This window comes from Palaemon carinicauda, chromosome 1, assembly GCF_036898095.1.
Source record: "Palaemon carinicauda isolate YSFRI2023 chromosome 1, ASM3689809v2, whole genome shotgun sequence".
NCBI classification, from domain to species: Eukaryota; Metazoa; Arthropoda; class Malacostraca; order Decapoda; family Palaemonidae; genus Palaemon; species Palaemon carinicauda.
Window position 1 is genome coordinate 287562298 of NC_090725.1, and position 24603 is coordinate 287586900.

The 24603-nt window shown below is 48.8% G+C and overlaps 1 protein-coding gene across 4 annotated transcripts in view; it reads right to left on the minus strand.

Annotated features, from left to right (window-relative positions):
- Window positions 1-24603, minus strand: part of LOC137657503 (eukaryotic elongation factor 2 kinase-like) — a 73724-nt gene that overhangs the window by 41087 nt on the left and 8034 nt on the right. For 2 of the 4 annotated variants that reach the window (XM_068391843.1, XM_068391854.1), the window contains 6 exons: window positions 15387-15416; window positions 5636-5780; window positions 2272-2444; window positions 1353-1470; window positions 702-755; window positions 366-541 (listed from right to left, as the gene is read on the minus strand). In XM_068391843.1, the coding sequence (XP_068247944.1) occupies window positions 366-541; window positions 702-755; window positions 1353-1470; window positions 2272-2444; window positions 5636-5780; window positions 15387-15416 (696 nt within the window). The remainder of the gene's footprint in view (window positions 1-365; window positions 542-701; window positions 756-1352; window positions 1471-2271; window positions 2445-5635; window positions 5781-15386; window positions 15417-24603) is intronic. The other 2 variants (XM_068391848.1, XM_068391860.1) reach the window with 1 other exon arrangement.

The following is a 24603-nucleotide window of genomic DNA, read 5'->3' on the forward strand; positions in this document are numbered from 1 at the left end:
TATCATCCGCAAACAACAACTGATTTACCTCCCATTCATGGTCATTCTCGCCTACCAGTTTCGATCCTCGTCCAAGCACTCGTAGTATAAGTAGTACTTTTAATTGATTTAGGACAACCCTATGGGATTTCCATACTTGATTATTATGAGAATCATAGACAGGGGAATCATTTGGAATTGATAAAAAAAAAAAAAAAAAAACAGCTTGATCATTTTGAATGATCCAAATAACAGATGTTGCTTCTAAATTTATGAAAAACTATTTAGACATCATATTATGCTAACTTGACAGTCTAGAAAACAAGTGAACCAATAAAAGATCTAAAATTTACTAACAATAAAAGAAAATAAAACCAATTTAATACCTCTCGAATGTGAAGTGTGAGAAGGCTTGAGGTGTCATTCGAATTGCATCTGACTTGACAAAACCAGAGTTTGAATTATATTTAACATAATTTCCCTCAATGAAATGCTCCAGATGATAAAGGGGACTTCCTTCTCTATCTATCATTTCTAATACAGCCATTTGAAAGATATCCACCTGAAAGGAAATAAAGTTAGTCAAAGAGGAAACGGATGCTTTTAAAAACGCTAAGCCCATATCAATTTGTATGTTATTGAACAGATAAAAGGAGCTTATGAACACAAAATTTATTCTATTGGGTTTGTATTCTTGATACTCATACAGCCTATATGAATACCTTTTTTGGTGGATTGTGTCTATTAAATTCTTCTCCCCACAGCTTTGCATCCATCTGTAAAGTAAAATAACGCCAAGTTAAGACACTTGATATCAAAGATAAAACTGTTTACGACTAGGCTAATACAAAAAAAAAGATATCTACAAAAATTACAGTCATACACCACCTAACATCGGTAATTGGTTCCATGAGACCCAACATAGTCGGATTTTACCCCTACATCATATACTCCCTACACACACAATAAAAAAAAAAGAGAGAGAGAGAGAGAGAGAGAGAGAGAGAGAGAGAGAGAGAGAGAGAGAGAGAGAGAGAGAGAGAGATTGATTTTGAGGAGCAAATGTCCTCAACTCTCAATCATACTTTGAGTTTTGTCAGGGTTCAACTTCACCTGAAGACCTCACGATATAACCTAGGCTCCCTACCACTTATCGCCAGAGGGCTCCATTCCTTTGTTAAGGGCATGTATTTGTTGAAACAAAAGGATATGGGAAAATATTTTCATCTAAAAGATTTAATAGGTGTGTGTTGATTAAATCAGGCTTCTGGAAAAAAGCAATATGAATATTAGGGGAAATTCATAACAATGAATATATACACAGCATTTTTACTCATGATACTGACATGACTTGACCCGCTAAAGGTACAGACCTGCAATCTCACATCCTCAAAGTATGTAGAACGAGGGGTGTCCTCATCCATGTATCTTTTCCCCACATAGTTGTGAGCACGAACCCAGTCATCCTTCTGGAAATTGCTCAGCTTTTTCCTGTTAAAAGAAGACAGAAATAAGTACAGAATGATCTATGCACAAAACAAAAGAGAACTTTCTGTAATATATGAATAAACAAGGACCTTGAAACCAAGTCTTGGTTGCAAATCAACCACCGGTAATCTAGAAAATAAATTGCACATATTTTCACAACTATTTTCTGTGAACCAGTAGCTGCTGAATAATTTTATGAAATTCTGACATTTCCATATAGTGAAATATTGCAGAATTAATAAAAAATTGTATCATAAAGCTGACAATATGATAAATTGCTCAAATAAGTATCTAATTAGAAGAAACTATATAATGTACGATGAGGTACAGTGCAGAAAAGTTAAGAAAGAAACGGGCTTCCACAATGAGAATTTCAGTAACATGGCCTTGTCTGCTTTAAAAACAAGAGAGTAGAGTAACACTTACTGTTAAGTCTATTCTTATTTTTCTTCCTATTTTTACCTACAATAACTTCCAACTATACCATGAGTCCTTCAGAGAGCTGAAGTTCCAAAATACAACCTAAGGCACTGCAGCATTCAACCCCTGTCACAAAATGACAAAATAGCCTGGTCCAGTATAGGATACACAAAGATTTCTTCAGATTTTCCATCAATATAAAATCCTGGACTTTCGTACACACGTGAACAAATTTACTTTTCAGAACTGTATTACTTTTACTGTAATTTACCATGATTCACAAGTATATCCCTACCTTTCTTCCAACAACTGAAATGACTTACAAATTGAAGCATATAACTATTATAACCCTCTCATTAACAACAAAATCAGTCAATTACTCACAAGCGATAGCACTCTCTCATAGCTCCATGGTTGAAAGGTTGCTCTTCCATTTTAACAGCTACTTCATCTACAACCCAACGCTGACGTTTAGCATTATAGCGGTGTCTTTTGGCCCTTTCTGTCTTGTATGTATCAAGATGGAATTTCTCCCAAGGATCACCTAAGTTGCGAGCCTACAAAAAACAATGATGAATTACCTAAATATTCATAATACTGTAGATTATGAAATGTACAATTTATATAAAAATAAGTTATATACATACACATACCAAGGCACTTCCCCCAATTTTGGGGGGTAGCCGACATCAAATAAATGAAACTAAAAAGGGGACGTCTCCTCTCTATGTTCCTCCCAGGCTGACAAGGGACTCAACTGAGTTCAGCTGGTAAGTTAAAATAAGTTAAAACAATACAAATTTTGCTGACCTCAAGGTTTTTTTATGTATCAGAGAAATGTGGTACAAACTGAGTCATAGGACAAGTGCCATACACACACTAGTACTATGCATAAATCACTTTCTTAACATTTGTTTTAAACTGTAGGCAAGGCAACATAATTTGTGGAAGGAGAAAACTTCACATATGTTTAATAGCTTTGTAAGAAATACTTTTTTATTCCCAAAAATATAAAATTTGTTTTATCAAAACCCCATCTATTACATCAATGCTTGAATTGCTGTTATGAGAAAGACAAACAGATTGAACTAGGAGACTGGAATCTGGAACCAAGGCTTTCTATCTCATATGTTTGTAGTAAAGGCCAAACACACTATGAGTGGTATGAGTGGAGCAACCCAGTTGTATGAGGTGAACTAATTGTCATCATTCCATGTGGGAGTAATGTCCTGCGTAACATCACTTAAAAACAAAGATAATTCCAAATTATGTTTACAAGACTTTAATTTCTTGGGATTGCATTTCCATCTACTTTACATCCATATCAGACATCACCGTAGGCTCTCAGAAACATCAAAACATTTCCAACATTGGATTTTCTCTCTCCCTCTCTCACCAGATCCAGATATTCATCCAAGAGAGATTATAGAACTAGAAGAAGAAATAACCCCACACTTTTACAATATGTTTCGAAAGACAGCCAACGAAAGAAAGGCATCGCAAGGATGGAAACTGGTCAATGTTTCTCCAGTCTACAAGAAGGGATCATAAGAAGAATCTAGCAACTGCAGACCTGTGTGTCTAATTTCAGTACCTTGCAAAACTGTTTAACCAATTATAATAGATTCAATAGTAGAACATAAAGAGAAAAAATCTTCTGATAGACAGCCAACACGGTTTTAGACAAAGAAATCTTGTGTCACAAATCTTTTGGAATTTGTCCACAATACATTTAGCATTTATGACAAAAGCAGGGCAACAGACATCATATACCTAGATTTTCAAAAGGCTTTTGACAAAGTTCATTATAAAAAATTAATGGTTAAAATTAAGAGCAATAGGCATCACTGACAACCCAGCTGAATGGAACGAAGATTGGCTAACAAATGGAAAACAGAGAGTTGTAATCAATGGAGAAGCTTCAGAGTGGGCAACTGTTACAAGAGGAGTACCTCAAGGATCCGTCCTTGGCCCATTGCTATTTCTGATCTACATTAACGACATACATTTAGGAATATCCAGTAGAATAGCCAAATTTGCCCACAATACTAAAACAGGCATAAATGCTGTGACCTCAGAGGACGTAGAAGTGTTAAGAGAGGATCTAATGAAGCGAGGAGAATGGTCCAGAAAATGGCAAATACCTTTCAACTGTGGGAAATATAAAGTAATGCACATAGGTTGTAGTAAACCTCAATCAGATTACTCACTGCTGGGTAATGAAATAAAAAGTGTGGACCAGGAGGAAGATCTCGGTATTATTATCTTTAAGGATTTGAAGTTCACCAAACAGAGCATAAAAGTTGAAAAGAAAGCACAAAAACTAATAGGGTACATAAAGAGGCAATTCAAATACAGAAATAAAGACACTGTACTACAGCTGTACACATTACAAGTAAGACTGGAGTCCAGAGAAGGATATAGATAGACTGGAAGCAGTACAAGCTAGGGCCACCAAACTAGTTCCAACATTTAGGCAATTTGAATATAGACGGAAGACGGAACGTTTGATCTAAAAACTTGACTAAGGGGACAGTTAATAGAGGCATGCAAAATTCTTAAAGGAATAACAAATGTAGATAACAACAATCTATTCACGCTTAGCACAAATCAGTCCAGAGGTAACGGATACAAACTGGAATTGAAAAAATACAACATCACTCAGTGTGGTAATTTCTTTACATACAAAATAGCAAACACCTGAAATAGACTTCAGCGGATGTAGTAAACACCAACACGGTAAACGAGTTTAAGACTAAGTTAGACAAGATCATAAGAACTTTCTAAATGCTTAAAGTAAATTGCTCTACTAAAGAGCAAATGGAGTCTCCACGGATGGACTAAGTCTTTGAGACATCCAAAATCCTTATAAAACTAACACACATACACTGTGTCGAGTTTAATAGTGTCCAAGCTCGATGAATCCCCTTGTACATACCGAGCCAGTGCCTTGCACGTTGATAAATTGGCCTTAGAACAGGGAAGACAATATTTCTTTGGTATTTGTGTTGTACAAAATTCCCTGTTCTAACTTTTCATTAGAATAAACAGCACATGAATTCACACTAGCTTCATTAAAAGAATTTTATACTTCATGCAAATGCTTTTCTGTTCACCAAGTTGACATAAATATCATATTAAAGTTTACACTATTTCAGTTTTGCTTGCAAGTTGTTCTTCATTATTTACCTCAATTCATTCTAAATTTATCTATTTGGCTTATTCACTTTTCTATTTCTGTTTCCATAATGGGCTACTTTCCCTATTAAGGCTCTAGGGCTCATATCACTCCTTTTCTAACTAGGATTTTAGTTTGACTATCAAAAATATTAATACCATGGAGGATATCTAGACAAACCAAGAGATAAATTCTTAGTTTGAGAATTGAGTTTCTTCACAGTCATCAGCAGCCATTGCTTAACCTTCCCTGGCCCTAACTTGGTAGAGAAGGGGCTTGGTCATTAATCATATGCACTGTATATGAAATCAGTCTCTTGGGGATTGTCACTGTCCCTTGCCCCTGTGATTCATTAGCAATCTTTAAACTATTTAAAAGAGTATTCTGTTAAGGAGACAAGTGCAGTGCAATATGACAAAACCTAAGTCAATAGGTACCTTACTAAGCTGAGATATCGACACTCAATTATGTAAGTAATAAAACAGCAAATAAAATTAAAAATAGAAAACAATTATCCTGTATTCTAATAAAAGAAACCTTAAATTACAATACTAAATCAGCAATACACACTTTCATAATTGCATTTTTCCACCTCATCTTTGCCAGAACTTCCTTACGAAGAGGACGATCTTTCTTCTTCTTTGATACCATACCAAATACAGCTGAGAAAAATCGATTACCACTTTCGTTGGGTAGCATATGTCCGCCATCCTCACTAGAAAAAAAGGCCAAAGTTTTAAGCAACTACATTACACAAATATCTACAGATTAACTAATATTCTCATTGGTTAAACCGTTTCCTAATTTAAATTCAATGATTCATTACATTGAGAATACTTGGGCCTAGTTACTTAGGCATTAAAGACACAATGAGATTAAACTCAACTAAAAAAAACTGATCTTGAAAGTATACATTTTCTTGACATTTCAAGTTATTTACTAATGTCTTATTGCTACTAAGGTAGTTAATAGATCAATCAAAGAAACTGCTGTCGTTGACAGACCAGCTGGAAATGAGCATATGAGATCTTAATCAGTCATTGTTAAAGGATTTAAAATAAGCAAAAGTAAATATTGCACATATATAAAATTCCCTCTCTCCAACAGTACTTTACTTTTAACTCTCAATTTATCATCTTGATAAACAAGAGATATATCGCTTTTTTTTTTTTTATTATGGAGTCGTCTTAACTAAGTCATCTGCATTTGTAAATTTGACAGAAATATCATTTGTTTTGCACTTTTGAGAAACCAGAGCTGATTGGAGTGGACTAGGTGGTGACTTGAGGGTTCAAAAGATGTAAGGAAGTTGAACCATTTGATATTGTCCGAACACCCAGAAAGTTTCACATGCTTGTGTGTCAGGATATAAGAAAATTAGTGTGAGATGTTCTGACTTTCATTGGCCCTTGAGATAGTAGCCATATGAAATGACAAATTCGAAGATAATTTGTATTTTTCCTAACCATACAAACCTTAGCTATTTACAGAGGGGGGTTTACCTTTTAGCGCAGCTGAAATGACGAGCCAATAGTTTTAACGAGGGTTAATTACCCCCGCGCTAGTTAGCGAGGGCGTGGGGAAGGGTAGCTTGCTACCCCCCCCCCCCCTCCAAACACCGGTGACTTGCTTCACTTCACTTAGAGGTAGGACTTGACTTGGGGGTCAGGGATGGCGGGCACATAAGTGTAAATAGCTAAGGTTTGTATGGTTAGGAAAAATACAAATTATCTTCGAATTTGTCATTTGTTCCGTAACCGAAATACAAACCACGCTATTTACAGAGGGTGACTTACCCCTTAGGAAGGGTGGAAAGTCCCCAGCCTTACTGACTTCGGCTTGCCCGGGGGTTCGATCCCTCAGTGAGCAGCACTAGAGAGAGGGAGCCCCTGTACCTCACAAGTTCCTAGCATCGCTAGGAACGAGTGGCCTACATAAGCAGTGTGAGGAGGAGAGTGTGACTCGTCCTATGAAGTTGACCTTGAGACCTTCAGATAGGAATTCTAGGATAGGACGTTCCCCATACCACCTCGTCAGGGTATGGGAGACGCAACAGTATTAAGCTTAATACTAGGAGCACAAGGAAGCATGGATTACCTGCAGAGGTCGAGGTCAGCTATGCGAGGACCAGGATGCTGCTTCCCCAAGAGAGGGGAGAATGAAGAAAGAAGTAAGGGTCAAACATACTCTTTCATTCACGCAGACTAAGACCGGGTAACAACGCCCTCAACCTACTGCTACTTGTCCAAAAAGGAGCCTGAGGTTAGACCAGCCGTTGTGCAGCCACCACAGGGCCGATAGAAAACGTATCGAGACTCCTGTGGGTCACATCTTGCAGGTAGTGGGCTGTGAAGGTCGTTTGACGCTTCCAGACCCCAGCTTGAAGTACCTGCGTCACAGAGAAGTTTCTCTTGAAGGCCAGGGATGTAGCAATACCCCTGACATCGTGGGCCCGAGGGCGACGTGACGGAGGGTCAGGATTCAGGGCATGGTGGATAACCCTTCGAATCCAAGCTGAGATGGTGTTCCTGGTGACCCTCCTCTTTGTCCTGCCTGTGCTCACAATCAAAGCTCACACATGAGGACGGACTGCAGCCGTTCTCTTCAAGAAGTGCCTCAGACACCTCACTAGACATAGTAGCAGCTGGTCTGGGTCGCTTGTTACAGAACGGAGACTCGCGATCCTGAAAGAGTCGTACCGAGGATCCAGCACTCCAGGATTCTGAGTCTTGGCCACAAACTCAGGGACGAACCTGAACGTTACCTCCCCCCATCCCCTTGAATGGGCGATGTCGTACGAGAGACCATGAAGTTCACTAACTCGCTTGGCCGAGGCCAAGGCGAGTAGGAAAGCCGTCTTCCAAGACAGGTGGCGATCGGAGGCCTGGCGTAATGGCTCGAAGGGAGGTCTCTTAAGAGACCTGAGGACTCGAACCACGTTCCAAGGAGGGGGTCTCACTTCCGACTGGGGGCAGGTAAGCTCATAGCTACGTATGAGTAAAGAGAGTTCTAGCGATGAAGAAATATCCACGCCCTTCAATCTGAAGGCCAAGCTTAAGGCTGAGCGATAGCCTTTCACTGCCGAGACAGAAAGACGCATTTCTTCTCGCAGATACACGAAGAAGTCCGCTATTGCTGGAATAGTGGCATCGAGTGGAGATACCCCTTCCACGACACCAACCACAAAAGACACTCCACTTTGCTTGGTAGACTCCCTCAGAGGACCTTCGCAGGTGCCGAGACATTCTCTCCGCAACCTGTTGCGAAAAGCCTCTCTCCGCGAGGAGACGCTGGATAGTTTCCAGGCGTGAAGCCGAAGCGAGGCTACGGCCCTGTGAGGGATGCCGGAGTGGGGTTGTCTAAGAAGCTCGTGTCGTGGAGGAAGCTCCCTTGGGAGTTCCGTCAGGAGTTGCAGAAGGTCCGGAAACCATTCCGCGTGATGCCATAGCGGAGCTACCAGAGTCATGGAACAGTTGACCGATAGTCTGGTCCTGTTGAGCACCCTTCTCATCAGACAGAACGGTGGGAAGGCGTACACGTCGATGTTGTCCCACCGTTGCTGGAAAGCATCTTGCCAGAGTGCCTTGGGGTCCGGGACTGGTGAGCAGTACAGGGGCAGCTTGAAGTTCAAGGCTGTCGCGAACAAGTCCACAGTCGGGGAACCCCACAAAGTCAGGACTTTGTTGGCTATCTGAGGATCCAAAGACCACTCGGTACTCACTATCTGCGAAGCCCTGCTCAGACTGTCGGCGAGCACATTCCTCTTGCCAGGAATGAAGCGAGCTGATAGTGTTATCGAGTGGGTTTCGGTCCACCTCAGAGTCTCTACTGCAAGATGGGATAGCTGTTGCGAAAAAGTGCCTCCTTGCTTGTTGATATAAGCCACTACCGTGGTGTTGTCGCTCATCACCACCACGGAGTGACCCGCCAGGGACCGTTGGAACTGCTGAAGAGCCAGAAAGACGGCCTTCAATTCTAGCAGGTTGATGTGTAGGCACTTTTCTGATTCTGACCAAAGGCCTGAGGCCCTCTGGTTCAGAACGTGCGCCCCCCACCCTTCTTTTGACGCGTCCGAAAACAGAGTCAATTCCGGGGGGAGGACGAGAAGACTCACTCCCTTCCGCAGGTTCTCGTCGGCCAGCCACCACCGCAAGTCCGTCTGTTCCAGAGACCCCATTGGGATCCGAATGTCCGGGGAATCGGATCCTTGATTCCACCGGGACTTGAGCCGCCATTGAAGGGATCTCATCCTGAGGCGGCTGTTTGGAACCAGACGGGCCAGGGAGGATAGGTGGCCTAAGAGACGCAACCACGATTGAACGGGAAGTTCTTTTCGTCTGAGGAAGGGTTCCGCCACCCTCCTCAGCCTTGCTATCCGGTCGTCTGATGGAAAGGCTTTGTGGAGATTGGTGTCTATTAGCATGCCTAGATAAACCAGTCGTTGGGACGGCTGCAGAGAGGACTTCTCGAGGTTTACCACGATCCCCAGATCCTGGCAAAGATGCAGAAGCCTGTCTCGGTGCCGAAGAAGGGTCGACTCCGAGTCTGCTGGGATCAGCCAATCGTCCAGGTAACAAAGGAGACGAATGCCGTTCCTGTGCGCCCAAGATGAAATCAGGGTGAACACTCTGGTGAACACCTGAGGAGCTGTGGAGAGACCGAAACACAGCACCTTGAACTGGTAGATCTAGTTGTCTAGGCAGAATCTCAGGTACTTCCTGGAAGACGGATGGATTGGGATCTGGAAATACGCGTCCTTTAGATCCAGTGTACACATGAAGTCTTGTGGTCTCACCGCAAGTCTGACCGTGTCTGCTGTCTCCATGCTGAACCGGGTTTGTTTGACAAACCTGTTCAGAGCTGAGAGATCGATGACGGGTCCCCAGCCTCCAGTAGCCTTCTCTACAAGAAAGAGTCGACTGAAGAAGCCTGGGGACCCGTTCACGACCTCCTGGAGAGCACCCTTCTCGAACATGGTCTCGACTTCGGCCTGAAGGGCCAGCCCCTTTGCCGATCCCATGGCATAGGAGCTCAACGACACTGGATTCGCTGTCAGGGGAGGTTGAGATGTTGTGAACGGGACGCGATAACCTTGGCCGATCACAGAGACCGTCCAAGCATCGGCCCCGTGTTGCTGCCACCTGCGGACGCAACGCTGAAGGCATCCCCCCACAGGTGGACATGCAGGGGGACTGCCACCCCTAGGGCTTGCGGCCGCGGCCGCCACCCCTAGGAGTCTTGCCTCCTCTGGAGGGCTTACCGCCCCTCTTGACCTTGGCTGGAAAGGGCTGGGGCTTATACACCACTTTCTTAGCTGCCGGTGCCTGATTGGGAGCCTTACGAGGCTGTTACTGCTGTTGTGGCGGGGCTGGAGGCTTATAGGGCAGAGTTGTAAGGGCCCTGATGAGGAGGGAGTCCGTGCTGGATTTCCTCCACCTCTCAGCCATTCGCTCCATGTCTTGAGGCTCAAACAGGCTCTCCCCCAGAAGGGAAGCATGTCGGAGCCTACACACATCTACGGCGGGGACCTTCGGATGGAATCTCTCGGACACAGCATCGCGACGCTTCAACACCGAGTTGGCCCACAGGGTGGTAACCTGGTGCGCCAAAAACTCGATGGAGCGAGTGCCCGAGAGCAAGAAGGTCTCTAGGGCCTTCCTATTGGTCTCCTTGGACAAGTCCTCCGATCGCAATAGGATGCCCAGAGATCCTTGCCAGAAGTCCAGCCACGAAGTGCCCTGCATGGCACACTTAGCGACCTTCTCGTGGTTAAGGATCTCTGCCGCCGAGAACGACACCTGCCGGGCAGAGAGTTTCTCAAGGGGAACTCCCTTAGCCAGCTCCTCCACAGAGTGATGGAGAGGAAGAGCGAGGTTGTGCTCACCCAGGATCTCGAAATACCTCCTCTGCTGGAGGCAAGGAGGAGGGATGAGCTTGTTCCCGGCAGTGGAACGACTGGAGGAGGCAAGAAGTGCGAGCTGAGCGTTGGCCCTAGCCCTGGCACTCTTCAGCCCCAGAGACCAGGGCAGAGCTGCACTGGTCTTAGGGGCCTTCCGAACATCAAACACTTCATCCAGAATCGTGTCTTTGCCTTCACGGGGGGCGATGACTGGATCCGTAAGCCTGTTAAGTTGCCTTATCAGGCTTAGGACCTGCCAGAAGGCATGTTCGGATTCTTGCTGTTCTCCTCCCTGCGGGCTGGCAGCTAAGTCTCCTGCCCCAGGAATCTCTTCCTGGGATGATACGTGGACATTCCCCTGGGTAGTCGTGGGTTCCTGACGAATCCTTGCAGAGGATTAAGGGACGGTCTTGGAATCCTTGGATTCCCTCCTGGGAGGGATACAGGATCCCAACAACGAGGTTCGAGGGGCCCCTTCCTCACGAGACGATTCTTCTGCCTGAAGCGAAGTCTCCCCCCCTGGTGCCGAGGGGAAGACTACCGCCCCACTGGACTCACCTGAGGACGGAAAGGCCTCGTCCACGGGAGAAGGAGAGAGTACTCGTGCAGGAGAAGGGACCTTCGCGACCGACCTCTTGGGAACCAACTTCGCCCTGGGGGAAGTCACCACGAAGTCCACTCCTCTCTTTCTCTTCAGCGTAGGAGAGACAGCCGTTGGTTTATTACCCTGGCCGGCGAGTGCTGGTTTCATAACCCTCACTAACGCCCGTGCCAGAGGACCAAACCAAGTCTGCTGCTCCAAGGACACAGAGTCCGAAATCCTCGCTAAAGGGAAAGGGATCGGGCGATCCTTTGGAGTGGACACGACGGTACCTGCCTGAAAAGAAAGTGGGGAAGAATGATGTACTAACCTCTCCTCGTCCTGTACTACCAACCTGTGTTTGGATGGAGGTGATCCCGAGTGCCATCTAGGAGCATGCGTTCCTGCTGCTACCACCGGCTGCGGAATTCGCCGCGAACGATGGTCGCGCGGGAGCACGGGCGAGCAGGTGGATGATCGCGCGGGCGCACAGGCGAGTGGTCGCACAGGCGAGTGGTCGCACAGGCGAGCGGTTGCGCGGGCGAGTGGGCGCGAGGGTGGGCAGGTAAATGAACGCGTGTCCGAGGCGACGAACACAAGCGTTGGCGCGACGGCGAGGGAACGCGCTGCCGCGTAGGTGAGGAAGATCGCTGGCGATGTAGATCCACAAACGATCGATGACGAGCTGGTGAGTGCAGTCGCTCAAGTTGGCGATGGCGCGATGTGGTATGTCGACGCACTGGCGTGCGATGGTGAGCAGCATGGGCAGGTGAATGACCGCATAATGGTAAGCGATGGCGAGCAGCATGCGCAGGTGAATGATCGCGTGATGGGGTGCGATGGTGATCAGCATCCGCAGGAGGGCGATCGTGCAGGGGCGAGCGATGGCGAGCAGCATGTGCAGGAGGGCGATCGCGTGATGGCGAGCAGCATGCGCAGGTGGGCGATCGCGTGATGGGGTGCGATGGTGATCAGCATCCGCAGGAGGGCAATCGTGCAGGGGCGAGCGATGGCGAGCAGCATGTGCAGGAGGGCGATCGTGCAATGGCGAGCGATGGCGAGCAGCATGCGCAGGCGGGCGATCGCGCGATGGCGAGCAGCATGCGCAGGCGGGCGATCGCGCGATGGCGAGCTAGAAGCTGGCGAACCATGTTCCTTCAGGAGCGTTGGAGAACGTTGGCGCGCTAGCTGTCGCTGTTGAATAGGCGATACTAAGATCGCCTGTGCGCGCTGGCAAGCAGGTGAACGCTGGCGAGGAGGTAATCGCTGGCGAGCTGGAGATCGCTGGCGAGCAGAAGGTCGACGCGTGTCATGTGAAAGGACAGGTGGCGCGGCGCGTTCACGAGCAGGAACTGGGAGATCGCTTGCGCGTTGGCGAACATGTGTTTTTGACACACGCGCAGCACGATGTTGCGTAGCCACAGGACCAGGCAGATGGTGAGCAGGGAATTCAGCAGGAACTAAAGGGTGGTCAGAGACCGCAGGGCGATGGTCCTCAAATGAGCGCTGACGAGCAGGAGAGCGCTGGCGAGGGGGGCGAACATCAGGAGAGAGCCGACGAGCAGGAGAGCGCTGAAGATCAGGAGAGCACCGGCGAGCAGGAGAGCGCTCGTGCGCTAGCACTGCTCGCGTAAGGGAAGGATCCCTTAGCCCCGAAGGGACCGTTGCCCGTCGGGTGACGAGTTCTCCAGAAGGCGAAGATCTGGCAGGAGATGGTAAGCGGTCTGCAGAGAGGTTCAAGGAGGGCGGAGCTGTAGGTTGAGGCTGACGAGGAGATTTCCCCCCGGAGGATGAAGACCCATAAAGGCGCCTCTTAGTCCCCCAGTAAGGGGAAGGGAGGCCCTTGTGGCGTAGCGGACGGTGAGCCTTACGGCGGAGGCGGCCTCGGGGAAGATCGTCGGGACCATCTGTCCTCCGAAAGCGAGTCTCCGTTAAAGCACTTCCCTCAGAAGGAAGCTGAGCAGCAGCCGAGACCGAAGGACTCACTTCCCCCTTCGAAGGATGTACGGAAGGAGTAGGAGAGCCTTTAGCACCATCACCCGCAACAGCACCTGCGGCGGAAGGCCCAGCCACGTCGGAGGCCTCTGTCACCACGACGTCGACAATAGACAGAGGGTCTACCTCTGCTACCGTCGGCGACTGCTTAACAGCGGCCCCCAACGAGACAAGGTCAATAAGAGCGACCCTGGAGGGCAAGCCCTTAAGCCCCAGGGACGACCAATTCTGTAAAAGATCATCACTGAATAAGGCATTATCAATAACCTCCCCCGGAGGAGGAGGGAGAACCGCCTCGCTATGGGAGGCGACGTCCTCTCCCCCCACCGAAGGTCGGGAAACAGAACAAGGGCCTGCGCTCCCACTCGGCCGACTCTCCTTAGGAGGCGGACGAGGGGGAGCTTCGGAGGAGGTTTGGGCGGCGGAAGAAGAGTCCCGAGAACCTTCCTCCTTCAAGGCTAACCCCGGAGAACGGTCTCTCTTGGACTTCTTCTTACGCCGACGGCCAAACCTCTCCCACTGGGAGGCAGACCACTCCCTGCACTCACGGCACATGTTCTCCTGGTCACACCGTCGGCCCCGACATTGAGGGCAGAGGGTGTGCGGATCCGTATTTACGTCCGACATGAAAGTCCCACAAGGACGACCGGCAACTCCAGGGCATGTACGCATTGTAAAGAAATAACTGAAGGTCAACTTCCAACCAACACACACGCTGAAAAGAAAAAGCAGAAAATTAAAGGCTGTCACGAGGGCGATGAGCAGACACGTCTGATCACCGCCGAGCCAAAAGTGAAGTGAAGCAAGTCACCGGTGTGTGGAGGGGGGAGGGGTAGCAAGCTACCCTTCCCCACCCCCCGCTAACTAGCGCGGGGGTAATTAACCCTCGTTAAAACTATTGGCTCGTCATTTCAGCTGCGCTAAAAGGTAAACCCCCCTCTGTAAATAGCGTGGTTTGTATTTCGGTTACGGAACAATGAAGTTTTCAGCAATTCTGTTGAGTGTTACAGTACACAGAGTAGGACACACAAGCGATGATTTTAATAAATGCATGGACCTTTATTGGTGTGGTGATATTGTGATGTAACTTTTTTATATAAGGAGTAACAATAATCAGTATAAAAAGTACAGATACTTATTAAAAGGATTTCTAAAAATAACAATATTGTGGTGGTATTTCATAACTGTTATAGTATATCGTATTAGTTTTATTTGTGATTAAGTTCATTGGATTGGAGATCAGCAACATTAATTTAATTATCTTTGTAGATTTTGGTAGGATTTAAGCTATACGTGTATTTTGACAGTAAAATACGGGTGCAACAGTTGATCTATAAAATAGTATTGAGGTAAGTTTAAAGTACTACAGAAAGTAAAACTGTGGTTACAATAATCAAATGTATGTGATTATATGTATACAAATAGACAGTGAATAAATTATTTTCAAGAAGAAAAGCATTTGATTCTGGTCCATAATAGCCCCAAAACTCCATTACAATACAGTACTGCTGCTAAGGAAAGGAGTTATAATGTCTCCAAACTCCTGGAAAGGGCAGGTTAAACTAGAATATGAAGGTACAGTGCTGTTTAAGTAAAACAACGGGTCTGCACTCATATGAAAACCAGTAACTTGAACAGGATGAAGTTAGAAATACTGAAATTCCAAATTAACAGGGTCTTTGAAAGATGCTTGGGAAATGAAGTGTTCCATACATTCCAACTGCATGCTACTGGTAAATAATTAATAAAGATACATATCACAGAATGAGCTACACATGGGACTGAAAACGTCAGAGAATGCATATTTAGTAAAATCATTTACAGGTATTTCAAAATAACACTGTTACCTCTTCCCGGGCTCAGCTTCATTTTCTTCTCTGCAATACAATAGTTCTCAAAATAGTATGAATCTAACATAGTTTATTTACTATAGCAGAACTGGATAACAAATAATGATTTAAAGCCATTTAAAAGAGCAACTTCTTTGAATGAAAACATTAATTTTTCTAAGACTACTGAAATATAGACTTGAAGCTTATTGTCCTGACCCATGACAACAAAGTGATATCTTTCAAAAGGTCCACATATAAAGGTTCCATAAGACATTTCAATAAGAAACATTCTAGTTAACAGTAAGCAATTCTTTCACTGCATTAAGCATTACAGGTGCAGTGACAAAAAGCCTGAACCGACTAAAATCATACTTTTTCAAGCAAAAACCCAACAATATACTCAACATGGCAAGACGATAAAAAGATATCACACATTGCTTATTTTAACTAAATGTATATGTCTACAATACATTACACAAAATAAAAGATAATGTCATCTTGAACAAGAAATTTCAAGTCCAGTGTTTTACAAAAAGCATATCAAATCAGAATACAAGAGGAAAAATAATACATGTACTAGGAAAATTCCTTCAGCCACTAAACAACCCCTCTGACTCTAGTGCACTTGCCAAAACGCAAACTATTTTATCCCTACTGGTATCTAGGATCAATCAGTTTATGGGAATCAGGACTTTGGTGTCATAAAGGGTCATTAGATATAACATTATTGAAACATAATAAAGAAATAGAGGGGCACTCAGAGTGCAGACCTCTGCCACAGCAGGTTATTTCTCAACCTTGACCTGACCTAGGACCTTCAAAATTGAATCACTTCCAGGTCTCAACATAACAATTAATCCCTGAAAGTTTCACTACTCTATGAGTAAAATTGTGGCCAGGAAGTTGTTCACACACAAACACACAGACAAACAAAGGTGAACACACAACCTCATATCCAACTTTGTTGGCAGAGGTAAAAAGAATAAGAAGTATTGTTTGCCAACATGAAGAGTCAGTGACTGAAATTTTAAGGAAAATCTCATCAACAATAATAATCCCTTGTTTCATAAATATAAAGCTTTTATTTTACTTCAGCCTTTACCCCACTTTCTTGCAAGAATTTACTTTCCTTGAAAGGGATAGGGCTAAAATCCATTATGAACTAAACCCACACGAAAGTCCCAATCAGTTGAATTGCCGACAGCACACTCAATAAATCCCAAAGATGACAAATTCGAAGATAATTTGTATTTTTCCTAACCATACAAACCTTAGCTATTTACATTGGGTTTACCTTTTAGCGCAGCTGAAATGACGAGCCAATAGTTTTAACGAGGGTTAATTACCCCCGCGCTAGTTAGCGGGGGGTAGGGGAAGGGTAGCTTGCTACCCCTTCCCCCCACACACCGGTGACTTGCTTCACTTCACTTAGAGGTAGGACTTGACTTGGGGGTCAGGGATGGCGGGCACATATGTGTAAATAGCTAAGGTTTGTATGGTTAGGAAAAATACAAATTATCTTCGAATTTGTCATTTGTTCCGTAACCGAAATACAAACCACACTATTTACATTGGGTGACTTAGCCCTTAGGAAGGGTGGAAAGTCCCCAGCCTTACTGACTTCGGCTTGCCCGGGGGCTCAATCCCTCAGTGAGCAGCACTAGAGAAAAGGAGCCCCTGTACCTCACAAGTTCCTAGCATCGCTAGGAACGAGTGGCCTACATAAGCAGTGTGTGGAGAAGTGTGTGACTCGTCCTATGAAGTTGACCTTGAGACCTTTAGATAGGAATCTAGGATAGGACGTTCCCAATACCACCTCGTCAGGGTATGGGGGACGCAACAGTATTAAGCTTAATACTAAGAGCACAAAGAAGCATTGGTTACCTGCAGAGGTCGAGGTCAGCTATGCGAAGACCAGGATGCTGCTTCCCCAAGAGAGGGGAGAATGAAGAAAGAAGTAAGGGTCAGACATACTCTTTCATTCACGCAGACTAAGACCGGGTAACAACGCCCTCAACCTACTGCTACTTGTCCAAAAAGGAGCCTGAGGTTAGACCAGCTGTTGTGCAGCCACCACAGGGCCGATAGAAAACGTATCGAGGCTCCTGTGGGTCACGTCTTGCAGGTAGTGGGCTGTGAAGGTCGTCTGACGCTTCCCGACTCCAGCTTGAAGTACCTGCGTCACAGAGAAGTTTCTCTTGAAGGCCAGGGATGTAGCAACACCCCTGACATCGTGTGCCCGAGGGCGACGTGACGGAGGAGAGTCCGGAATCAAGGAATGGTGGATAACCCTTCGAATCCAAGCTGAGATGGTGTTCCTGGTGACCCTCCTCTTAGTCCTGCCTGTGCTCACAAACAAAGCTCGCACTTGAGGACGGACTGCAGCCGTTCTCTTCAAGTAGTGCCTCAGACACCTCACTGGACATAGTAGCAGTTGGTCTGGGTCGCTTGTTACAGAACGGAGACTCGCAATCCTGAAAGAGTCGAAGCGAGGATCCGGCACTCCAGAATTCTGAGTCTTGGCAACAAACTCAGGGACGAACCTGAACGTTACCTCCCCCCATCCCCTTGAATGGGCGATGTCGTACGAGAGACCATGAAGTTCACTAACCCGCTTGGCCGAAGCCAAAGCGAGTAGGAAAGCCGTCTTCCAAGACAGGGGGCGATCGGAGGCCTGGCGTAATGGTTCGAAGGGAGGTCTCTTAAGAGACCTGAGGACTCGAACCTCGTTCCAAGGAGGAGGTCTCACTTCCGACTGGGGGCAGGTAAGCCCATAGCTACGTATGAGTAAAGGGAGTTCTAGCGATGAAGAAATATCCACGCCCTTCAGCCTGAAGGCCAAGCTTAAGGCTGAGCGATAGCCTTTCACTGCCGAGACAGAAAGGCGCATTTCTTCCCGCAGATAAACGAGGAAGTCCGCTATTGCTGGAATAGTGGCATCGAGTGGAGAGATACCCCTCCCACGACACCAACCACAAAAGACTCTCCACTTTGCTTGGTAGACTCCCTCAGAGGACCTTTGCAGGTGCCGAGACATTCTCTCCGCAACCTGTTGCGAAAAGCCTCTCTCCGCGAGGAGACGCTGGATAGTCTCCAGGCGTGAAGCCGAAGCGAGGCCACGGCCTTGTGAGGGACGCCGGAGTGGGGTTGTCTGAGAAGCTCGTGTCGTGGAGGAAGTTCCCTCGGGAGCTCCGCAGGAGCTGCAGAAGGTCCGGGAACCATTCCGCGTGATGCCATAGCGGAACTACCAGAGTCATTGAACAGTTGACCGATAGTCTGGTCCTGTTGAGCACCCTTCTCATCAGACAGAACGGTGGGAAGGCGTACACGTCGATGTTGTCCCACCGTTGCTGGAAAGCATCTTGCCAAAGTGCCTTGGGGTCCGGGACTGGGGAGCAGTACAGGGGCAGCTTGAAGTTCAACGCTGTTGCGAACAAGTCCACAGTCGGGGAACCCCACAAAGTCAGGACTTTATTGGCTATCTGAGGATCCAAAAACCACTCGGTACTCACTATCTGCGAGGCCCTGCTCAGACTGTCGGCGAGCACATTCCTCTTGCCAGGAATGAAGCGAGCTGATAGTGTTATCGAGTGGATTTCGATCCACCTCAGAGTCTCTACTGCAAGATGGGATAGCTGCTGCGAAAAAGTGCCTCCCTGCTTGTTGATATAAGCCACTACCGTGGTGTTGTCGCTCATCACCACCACGGAGTGACCCGCCAGGGACCGTTGGAACTGCTGAAGAGCCAGAAAGACGGCCTTCAATTCTAGCAGGTTGATGTGTACTGTAAGCACTTTTCTGATTCTGACCAAAGGCCTGAGGCCCTCTGGTTCAGAACGTGCGCCCCCCACCCTTCTTTTGACGCGTCCGAAAACAGAGTCAATTACGGGGGGAGGACGAGAAGACTCACTCCCTTCCGCAGGTTCTCGTCGACCAGCCACCACCGCAAGTCCGTCCGTTCCAAAGACCCCATCGGGATCAGAATGTCCGGAGAATCGGATCCTTGATTCCACCGGGACTTGATCCGCCACTGTAGGGATCTCATCCTGAGGCGGCTGTTTGGAACCAGACGAGCCAGGGAGGATAGGTGACCTAAGAGACGCAACCACGACTGGGCGGGGAGCTCTTCTCGCCTGAGGAAGGGTTCCGCCGCTCTCCTCAGCCTTGCTATCCGGTCGTCTGATTGAAAGGCTTTGTGGAGATTGGTGTCTATTAGCATGCCTAGATAAACCAGTCGTTGGGACGGCTGCAGAGAGGACTTCTCGAGGTTTACCAAGATCCCTAGATCCTGGCAAAGATCCAGAAGCCTATCTCGGTGCCGAAGAAGGGTCGACTCCGAGTCTGCTAGGATCAGCCAATCGTCCAGATAACGAAGGAGACGAATTCCGTTCCTGTGCGCCCAAGATGAAATCAGGGTGAACACTCTGGTGAACACCTGAGGAGCTGTGGAGAGACCGAAACACAGCACCTTGAACTGGTAGATCTTGTCGTCTAGGCAGAATCTCAGGTACTTCCTGGAAGACGGATGGATTGGGATCTGGGAGTACGCGTCCTTTAGATCCAGTGTGCACATGAAGTCTTGTGGTCTCACCACAAGTCTGACCGTGTCTGCTGTCTCCATGCTGAACCGGGTTTGCTTGACAAACCCGTTCAGAGCTGAGAGGTCGATGACAGGTCTCCAGCTCCATACGCCTTCTTTACAAGAAAGAGTCGACTGAAGAAGCCTGGGGAGCCGTCGACGACGACCTGGAGAGCACCCTTCTCGAGCATGGTCTCGACTTCGGCCCAAAGAGCCAGCCCCTTTGCCGACCCCGTGGCATAGGAGCTCAACGACACTGGATTCGCTGTCAGGGGAGGTTGAGATGTTGTGAACGGGACGCGATAGCCTTGGCCGATCACTGAGACCGTCCAAGCATCAGCCCCGTGTTGCTGCCACCTGCGGACGCAACGCTGAAGGCATCCCCCCACAGGTGGACACGCAGGGGGACTGCCACCCCTAGGGCTTGCGGCCGCCACCCCTAGGAGTCTTGCCTCCCCTGGAGGACTTACCGCCCCTCTTGACCTTGGCTGGAAAGGGCTGGGGCTTAGACACCACCTTCTTAACTGCCGGTGCCTGCTTCGGAGCCTTACGAGGCTGCTGCGGCTGTTGCGGCGGAGCTGGAGCCTTATAGGGCCGAGCTGTAAGGGCCCTATGGAGGAGGGAGTCCGTGCTGGATTTCCTCCACCTCTCAGCCGTTCGCTCCATGTCCTGAGGCTCAAACAGGCTCTCCCCCAGAAGGGAAGCATGTCTGAGCCTGCACACATCCACGGCGGGGACCTTCGGATGGAATCTCTCGGTCACAGCATCGCGCCGCTTCAACACCGAGTTGGCCCACAGGGTGGTAACCTGGCGAGCCAAAAACTCAATGGAGCGGGTGCCCGAGAATAAGAAGGTCTCCAGGGCCGTCCTATTGGTCTCCTTGGACAAGTCCTCAGAGCGCAATAGGATGCCCAGAGTTCCTAGCCAAAAGTCCAGCCACGAAGTGGCCTGCATGGCACACTTCGCGACCTTTTCATGGCTAAGGATCTCTGCCGCCGAGAACGACACCTGCCAGGCAGAGAGCTTCTCAAGGGGAACTCCCTTCGCCAGCTCCTCAACGGAGTGATGGAGAGGAAGAGCGAGGCTGGACTCACCCAAGATCTCAAAATACCTCCTCTGCTGAAGACGAGGAGGAGGGATGAGCTTGTTCCCGGCAGAGGAACGACTGGAGGAGGCAAGAATCGCGAGCTGAGCGTTAGCCCTAGCTCTGGCACTCTTCAGACCCCGAGACCAGGGCAGAGCCGCACTGGACTTAGGGGCCTTCCGAACGTCAAACACTTCGTCCAAGATAGTGTCCTTGCCTTCACGAGGGGCGATCACGGGGTCCATAAGCCCGTTAAGTTGCCTTATCAGGCTCAGGACCTGCCAGAAGGCATGTTCGGATTCCTGCTGATCTCCTCCCTGCGGGCTGGCAGCTAAGTCTCCTGTCCCCGGAATCTCTTCCTGGGGTGAAGCGTGGACGTTCCCCCGGGGAGCCGCGGGTTCCTGGCGAATCCTCGAAGATGATTTCGGGACGGTCTTGGAGTCCTTGGATTCCCTCCTGGGAGGGATACAGGATCCCAACAAAGAGGTTCGAGGAGCCCCTTCCTCACGAGACGACTCTCCTCCATGAAGCGAAGTTTCCCCCCTTGGTGCCGAGGGGAAGACTACCGCTTCACTGGACTCACCCGAGGACGGAAAGGCCTCGTCCACGGGAGAAGGAGAAAACGCTCGAACAGGAGAAGGGGGCTTCGCGACAGACCTCTTGGGAACCAACTTCGACCTGGGGGAAGTCACCACGAAGTCCACTCCTCTCTTTCTCTTCAGCGTAGGAGAGGCACCCGTTGGTTTGTTGCCCTGATCGGCGAGTGCTGGTTTCATTACGCCCACATCAGAGGACCAAACCAAGTCTGTTGCTCAACGGACACAGAGTCCGAAATCCTCGCTGGAGGGAAAGGGATCGGGCGATCCTTATGAGTGGACACCACAGTACCTGCCTGAAAAGAAGGGGGGGAAGAATGATGCACTAACCTCTCCGCAGTGTCTTCCTTGTCCTGCACTACAGTCCTGCGTTTGGATGGAGGCGATCCCGAGCGCTATCTAGAAACACGCGTTGCTGCTGCTACCACTGGCTGCGAAATTCGCCGCGAACTATCGTCGCGCGGGCGCGCAGGCGAGAGATCGCGCGGGCGCGCAGGCGAGCGATCGCGCGGGCGCGCAGGAGAATGATCGCGCGAGCGCGCAGGCAAGCGGTCGCGAGGGTGTACAGGTGAACGAGCGTGTGCCCAAGTCAGCGAACGAATGCGTTGGCGCGATGGCGAGGGAACGCGTTGCCGCGTGGGCGAGGAAGGTCGCTGGCGACGTAAATCAGCAGGCGATCGGTGGTGAGCTGGCGAACGCTGACGCGCAGGTGAGCGATGGCGCGTTGTCGCATGGTGACGCGTTGGCGAGCGATAGCGCGCAGGAAGCGCAGGTGAATGATCGCGCGATGGCGAGGTAGCAGATGGCGAACCATGTCCTTCTAGAACCTCTGGTCGACGACGCGTTGGAGAACGCGTGCGCGCATGTTGTAAATCACGCGGGCGGTCTGGAGATCACCGATAAACAGGTGATCGTTGACGCGTAGGAGAGCGCTGACGAACAGGCGATACTAGGATCGTCTGTGAACGCTGGCGAGCAGGTGATCGCTGGCGAGCAAGGGGGGGACGCGTGAGATCCTGTGAAGGAACAGGTGGCGCGGCGCGTTCACGAACAGGAACAGGAAGAGCGTAGGCGCGTGGGCGAACATGTGCTTTAGAAACACGCGCTGGAGAACGCGGACGATGTTGAGTAGACACAAGATGAGGATCGCGAGAGAGCTCAGGAGACTGATGGGCGCAGGGTGTCCAACAGGGACTGCAGGATGATCAAAGACCACAGGGGAGCGCTGGCGAGCAGAAGGGCGATGATCCTCAAAAGAGTGCTGACGCTCAGAAGAGCGCTGACGAGCAGGAGAGCGCCTGTGCGCTAACACTGCAGAAGGGCGAGCAGAAGAATGCTGGCGCGCTAAGCGCTCTTCAGGAACCACAGGATGTAGGATGTCCTCAGGAGAGCGCTGACGAGGAGGGCGAACATCAGGAGAGCACCGGAGAACAGGTGAGCGCTGACAAGCAGGAGAGCATTGACGAGCAGGAGAGCGCTGACAAGCAGGAGAGCGCCTGTGCGCTAACACTGCACGTGAAAGGGAAGAATCCCTTTGCCCCGAAGGGACCGTTGCCCGTCGGGTGACGAGTTCCTCAGAAGGTGAAGTTCTAGCAGGAGTTGGAGAACGGTCTGCAGAGAGGTCCAAAGGAGCAGGAGCTGTAGGCTGAGTACGACGAGGAGAGTCCCCTTCGGAGGAAAAAGACCCAAAAAGGCGCCTCTTAACCCCCTTATAAGGGGAAGGGAGGCCCTTGCGACGCAGCGGATGGTGAGCCTTACGGCGAAGGCGGCCACGGGGAAGATCATCAGGACCATCAGTCCTCCGAAGGGGAGTCTCAGTCAAGGCACTTCCCTTAGAGGGAAGCTGAACAGCAGAAGAGCCCGTAGGACTCACTTCCCCCTTCGAAGGATGTACGGAAGGGGGAGGAGAGCCGTCAGCACCATCATCCTCAACTGCACCTGCAGAGGATTGCCCCGCCCCGTCGGAGGCCTCTGCCACCACCACGTCGACGATAGACAGAGGGTCTACCTCTGCTACCGCCGGCGACTGCTTGACGGCTGCCCCCAACGAGACAAGGTCAATCAAGGCGACCCTGGAGGGCAAGCCCTTAAGCCCCAGGGAAGCCCAAATCTGTAAAAGATCATCATTAGACAATGAATTATCAATAACTTCCCCCGGAGGAGGAGGGGGAACCGCCCCGCTATGGGAGGCAACGCCCTCTCCCCCAACCCAAGGTCGGGAAACAGAACTAGGGCCTGCGCTCCCACTCGGCCGACTCTCCTTAGGAGCCGAACGAGGGGGAGCTTCGGAGGAGGTTTGGGCGGCGAAAAAAGAGTCCCGAGAACCTTCCTCCTTCAAGGCAACCCCCGAAGGAGAACGGTCTCTCTTGGACTTCTTCTTACGCCGGCGGCCAAACCTCTCCCACTGGGAGGCAGACCACTCTCTACACTCACTACACGTTTTCCTGGTCACACCGTCGGCCCCGACACTGAGGGCAAAGGGTGTGAGGATCCGTATCCAAAGCTGACATAAAGGTCCCACAAGGGCGGCCGGCAACACCAGGGCACGTACGCATAGTAAAGATAATATAATAGGTAGTCAACTTCAAACACACACAAGCTGTAGTAAAGAAAAAGCAGAAAAAAGATTAAAGGCTGTCAACGAGGACGATGGACAGACACGTCTGTTCACCGCCGAGCCAAAAGTGAAGTGAAGCAAGTCACCGGTGTGTGTGTGTGTGTGGGGGGGGGAGGGGTAGCAAGCTACCCTTCCCCTACCCCCCGCTAACTAGCGTGGGGGTAATTAACCCTCGTTAAAACAAATGGCTCGTCATTTCAGCTGCGCTAAAAGGTAAACCCAATGTAAATAGCGTGGTTTGTATTTCGGTTACGGAACAAATTATATTTAAAACAAAAATTATTTATCTAAAATTTAAGCTTTTATGTACATCAAAGCTAAAGAAAATCGCATAATCTGTTCCCAGCAGAAAACCC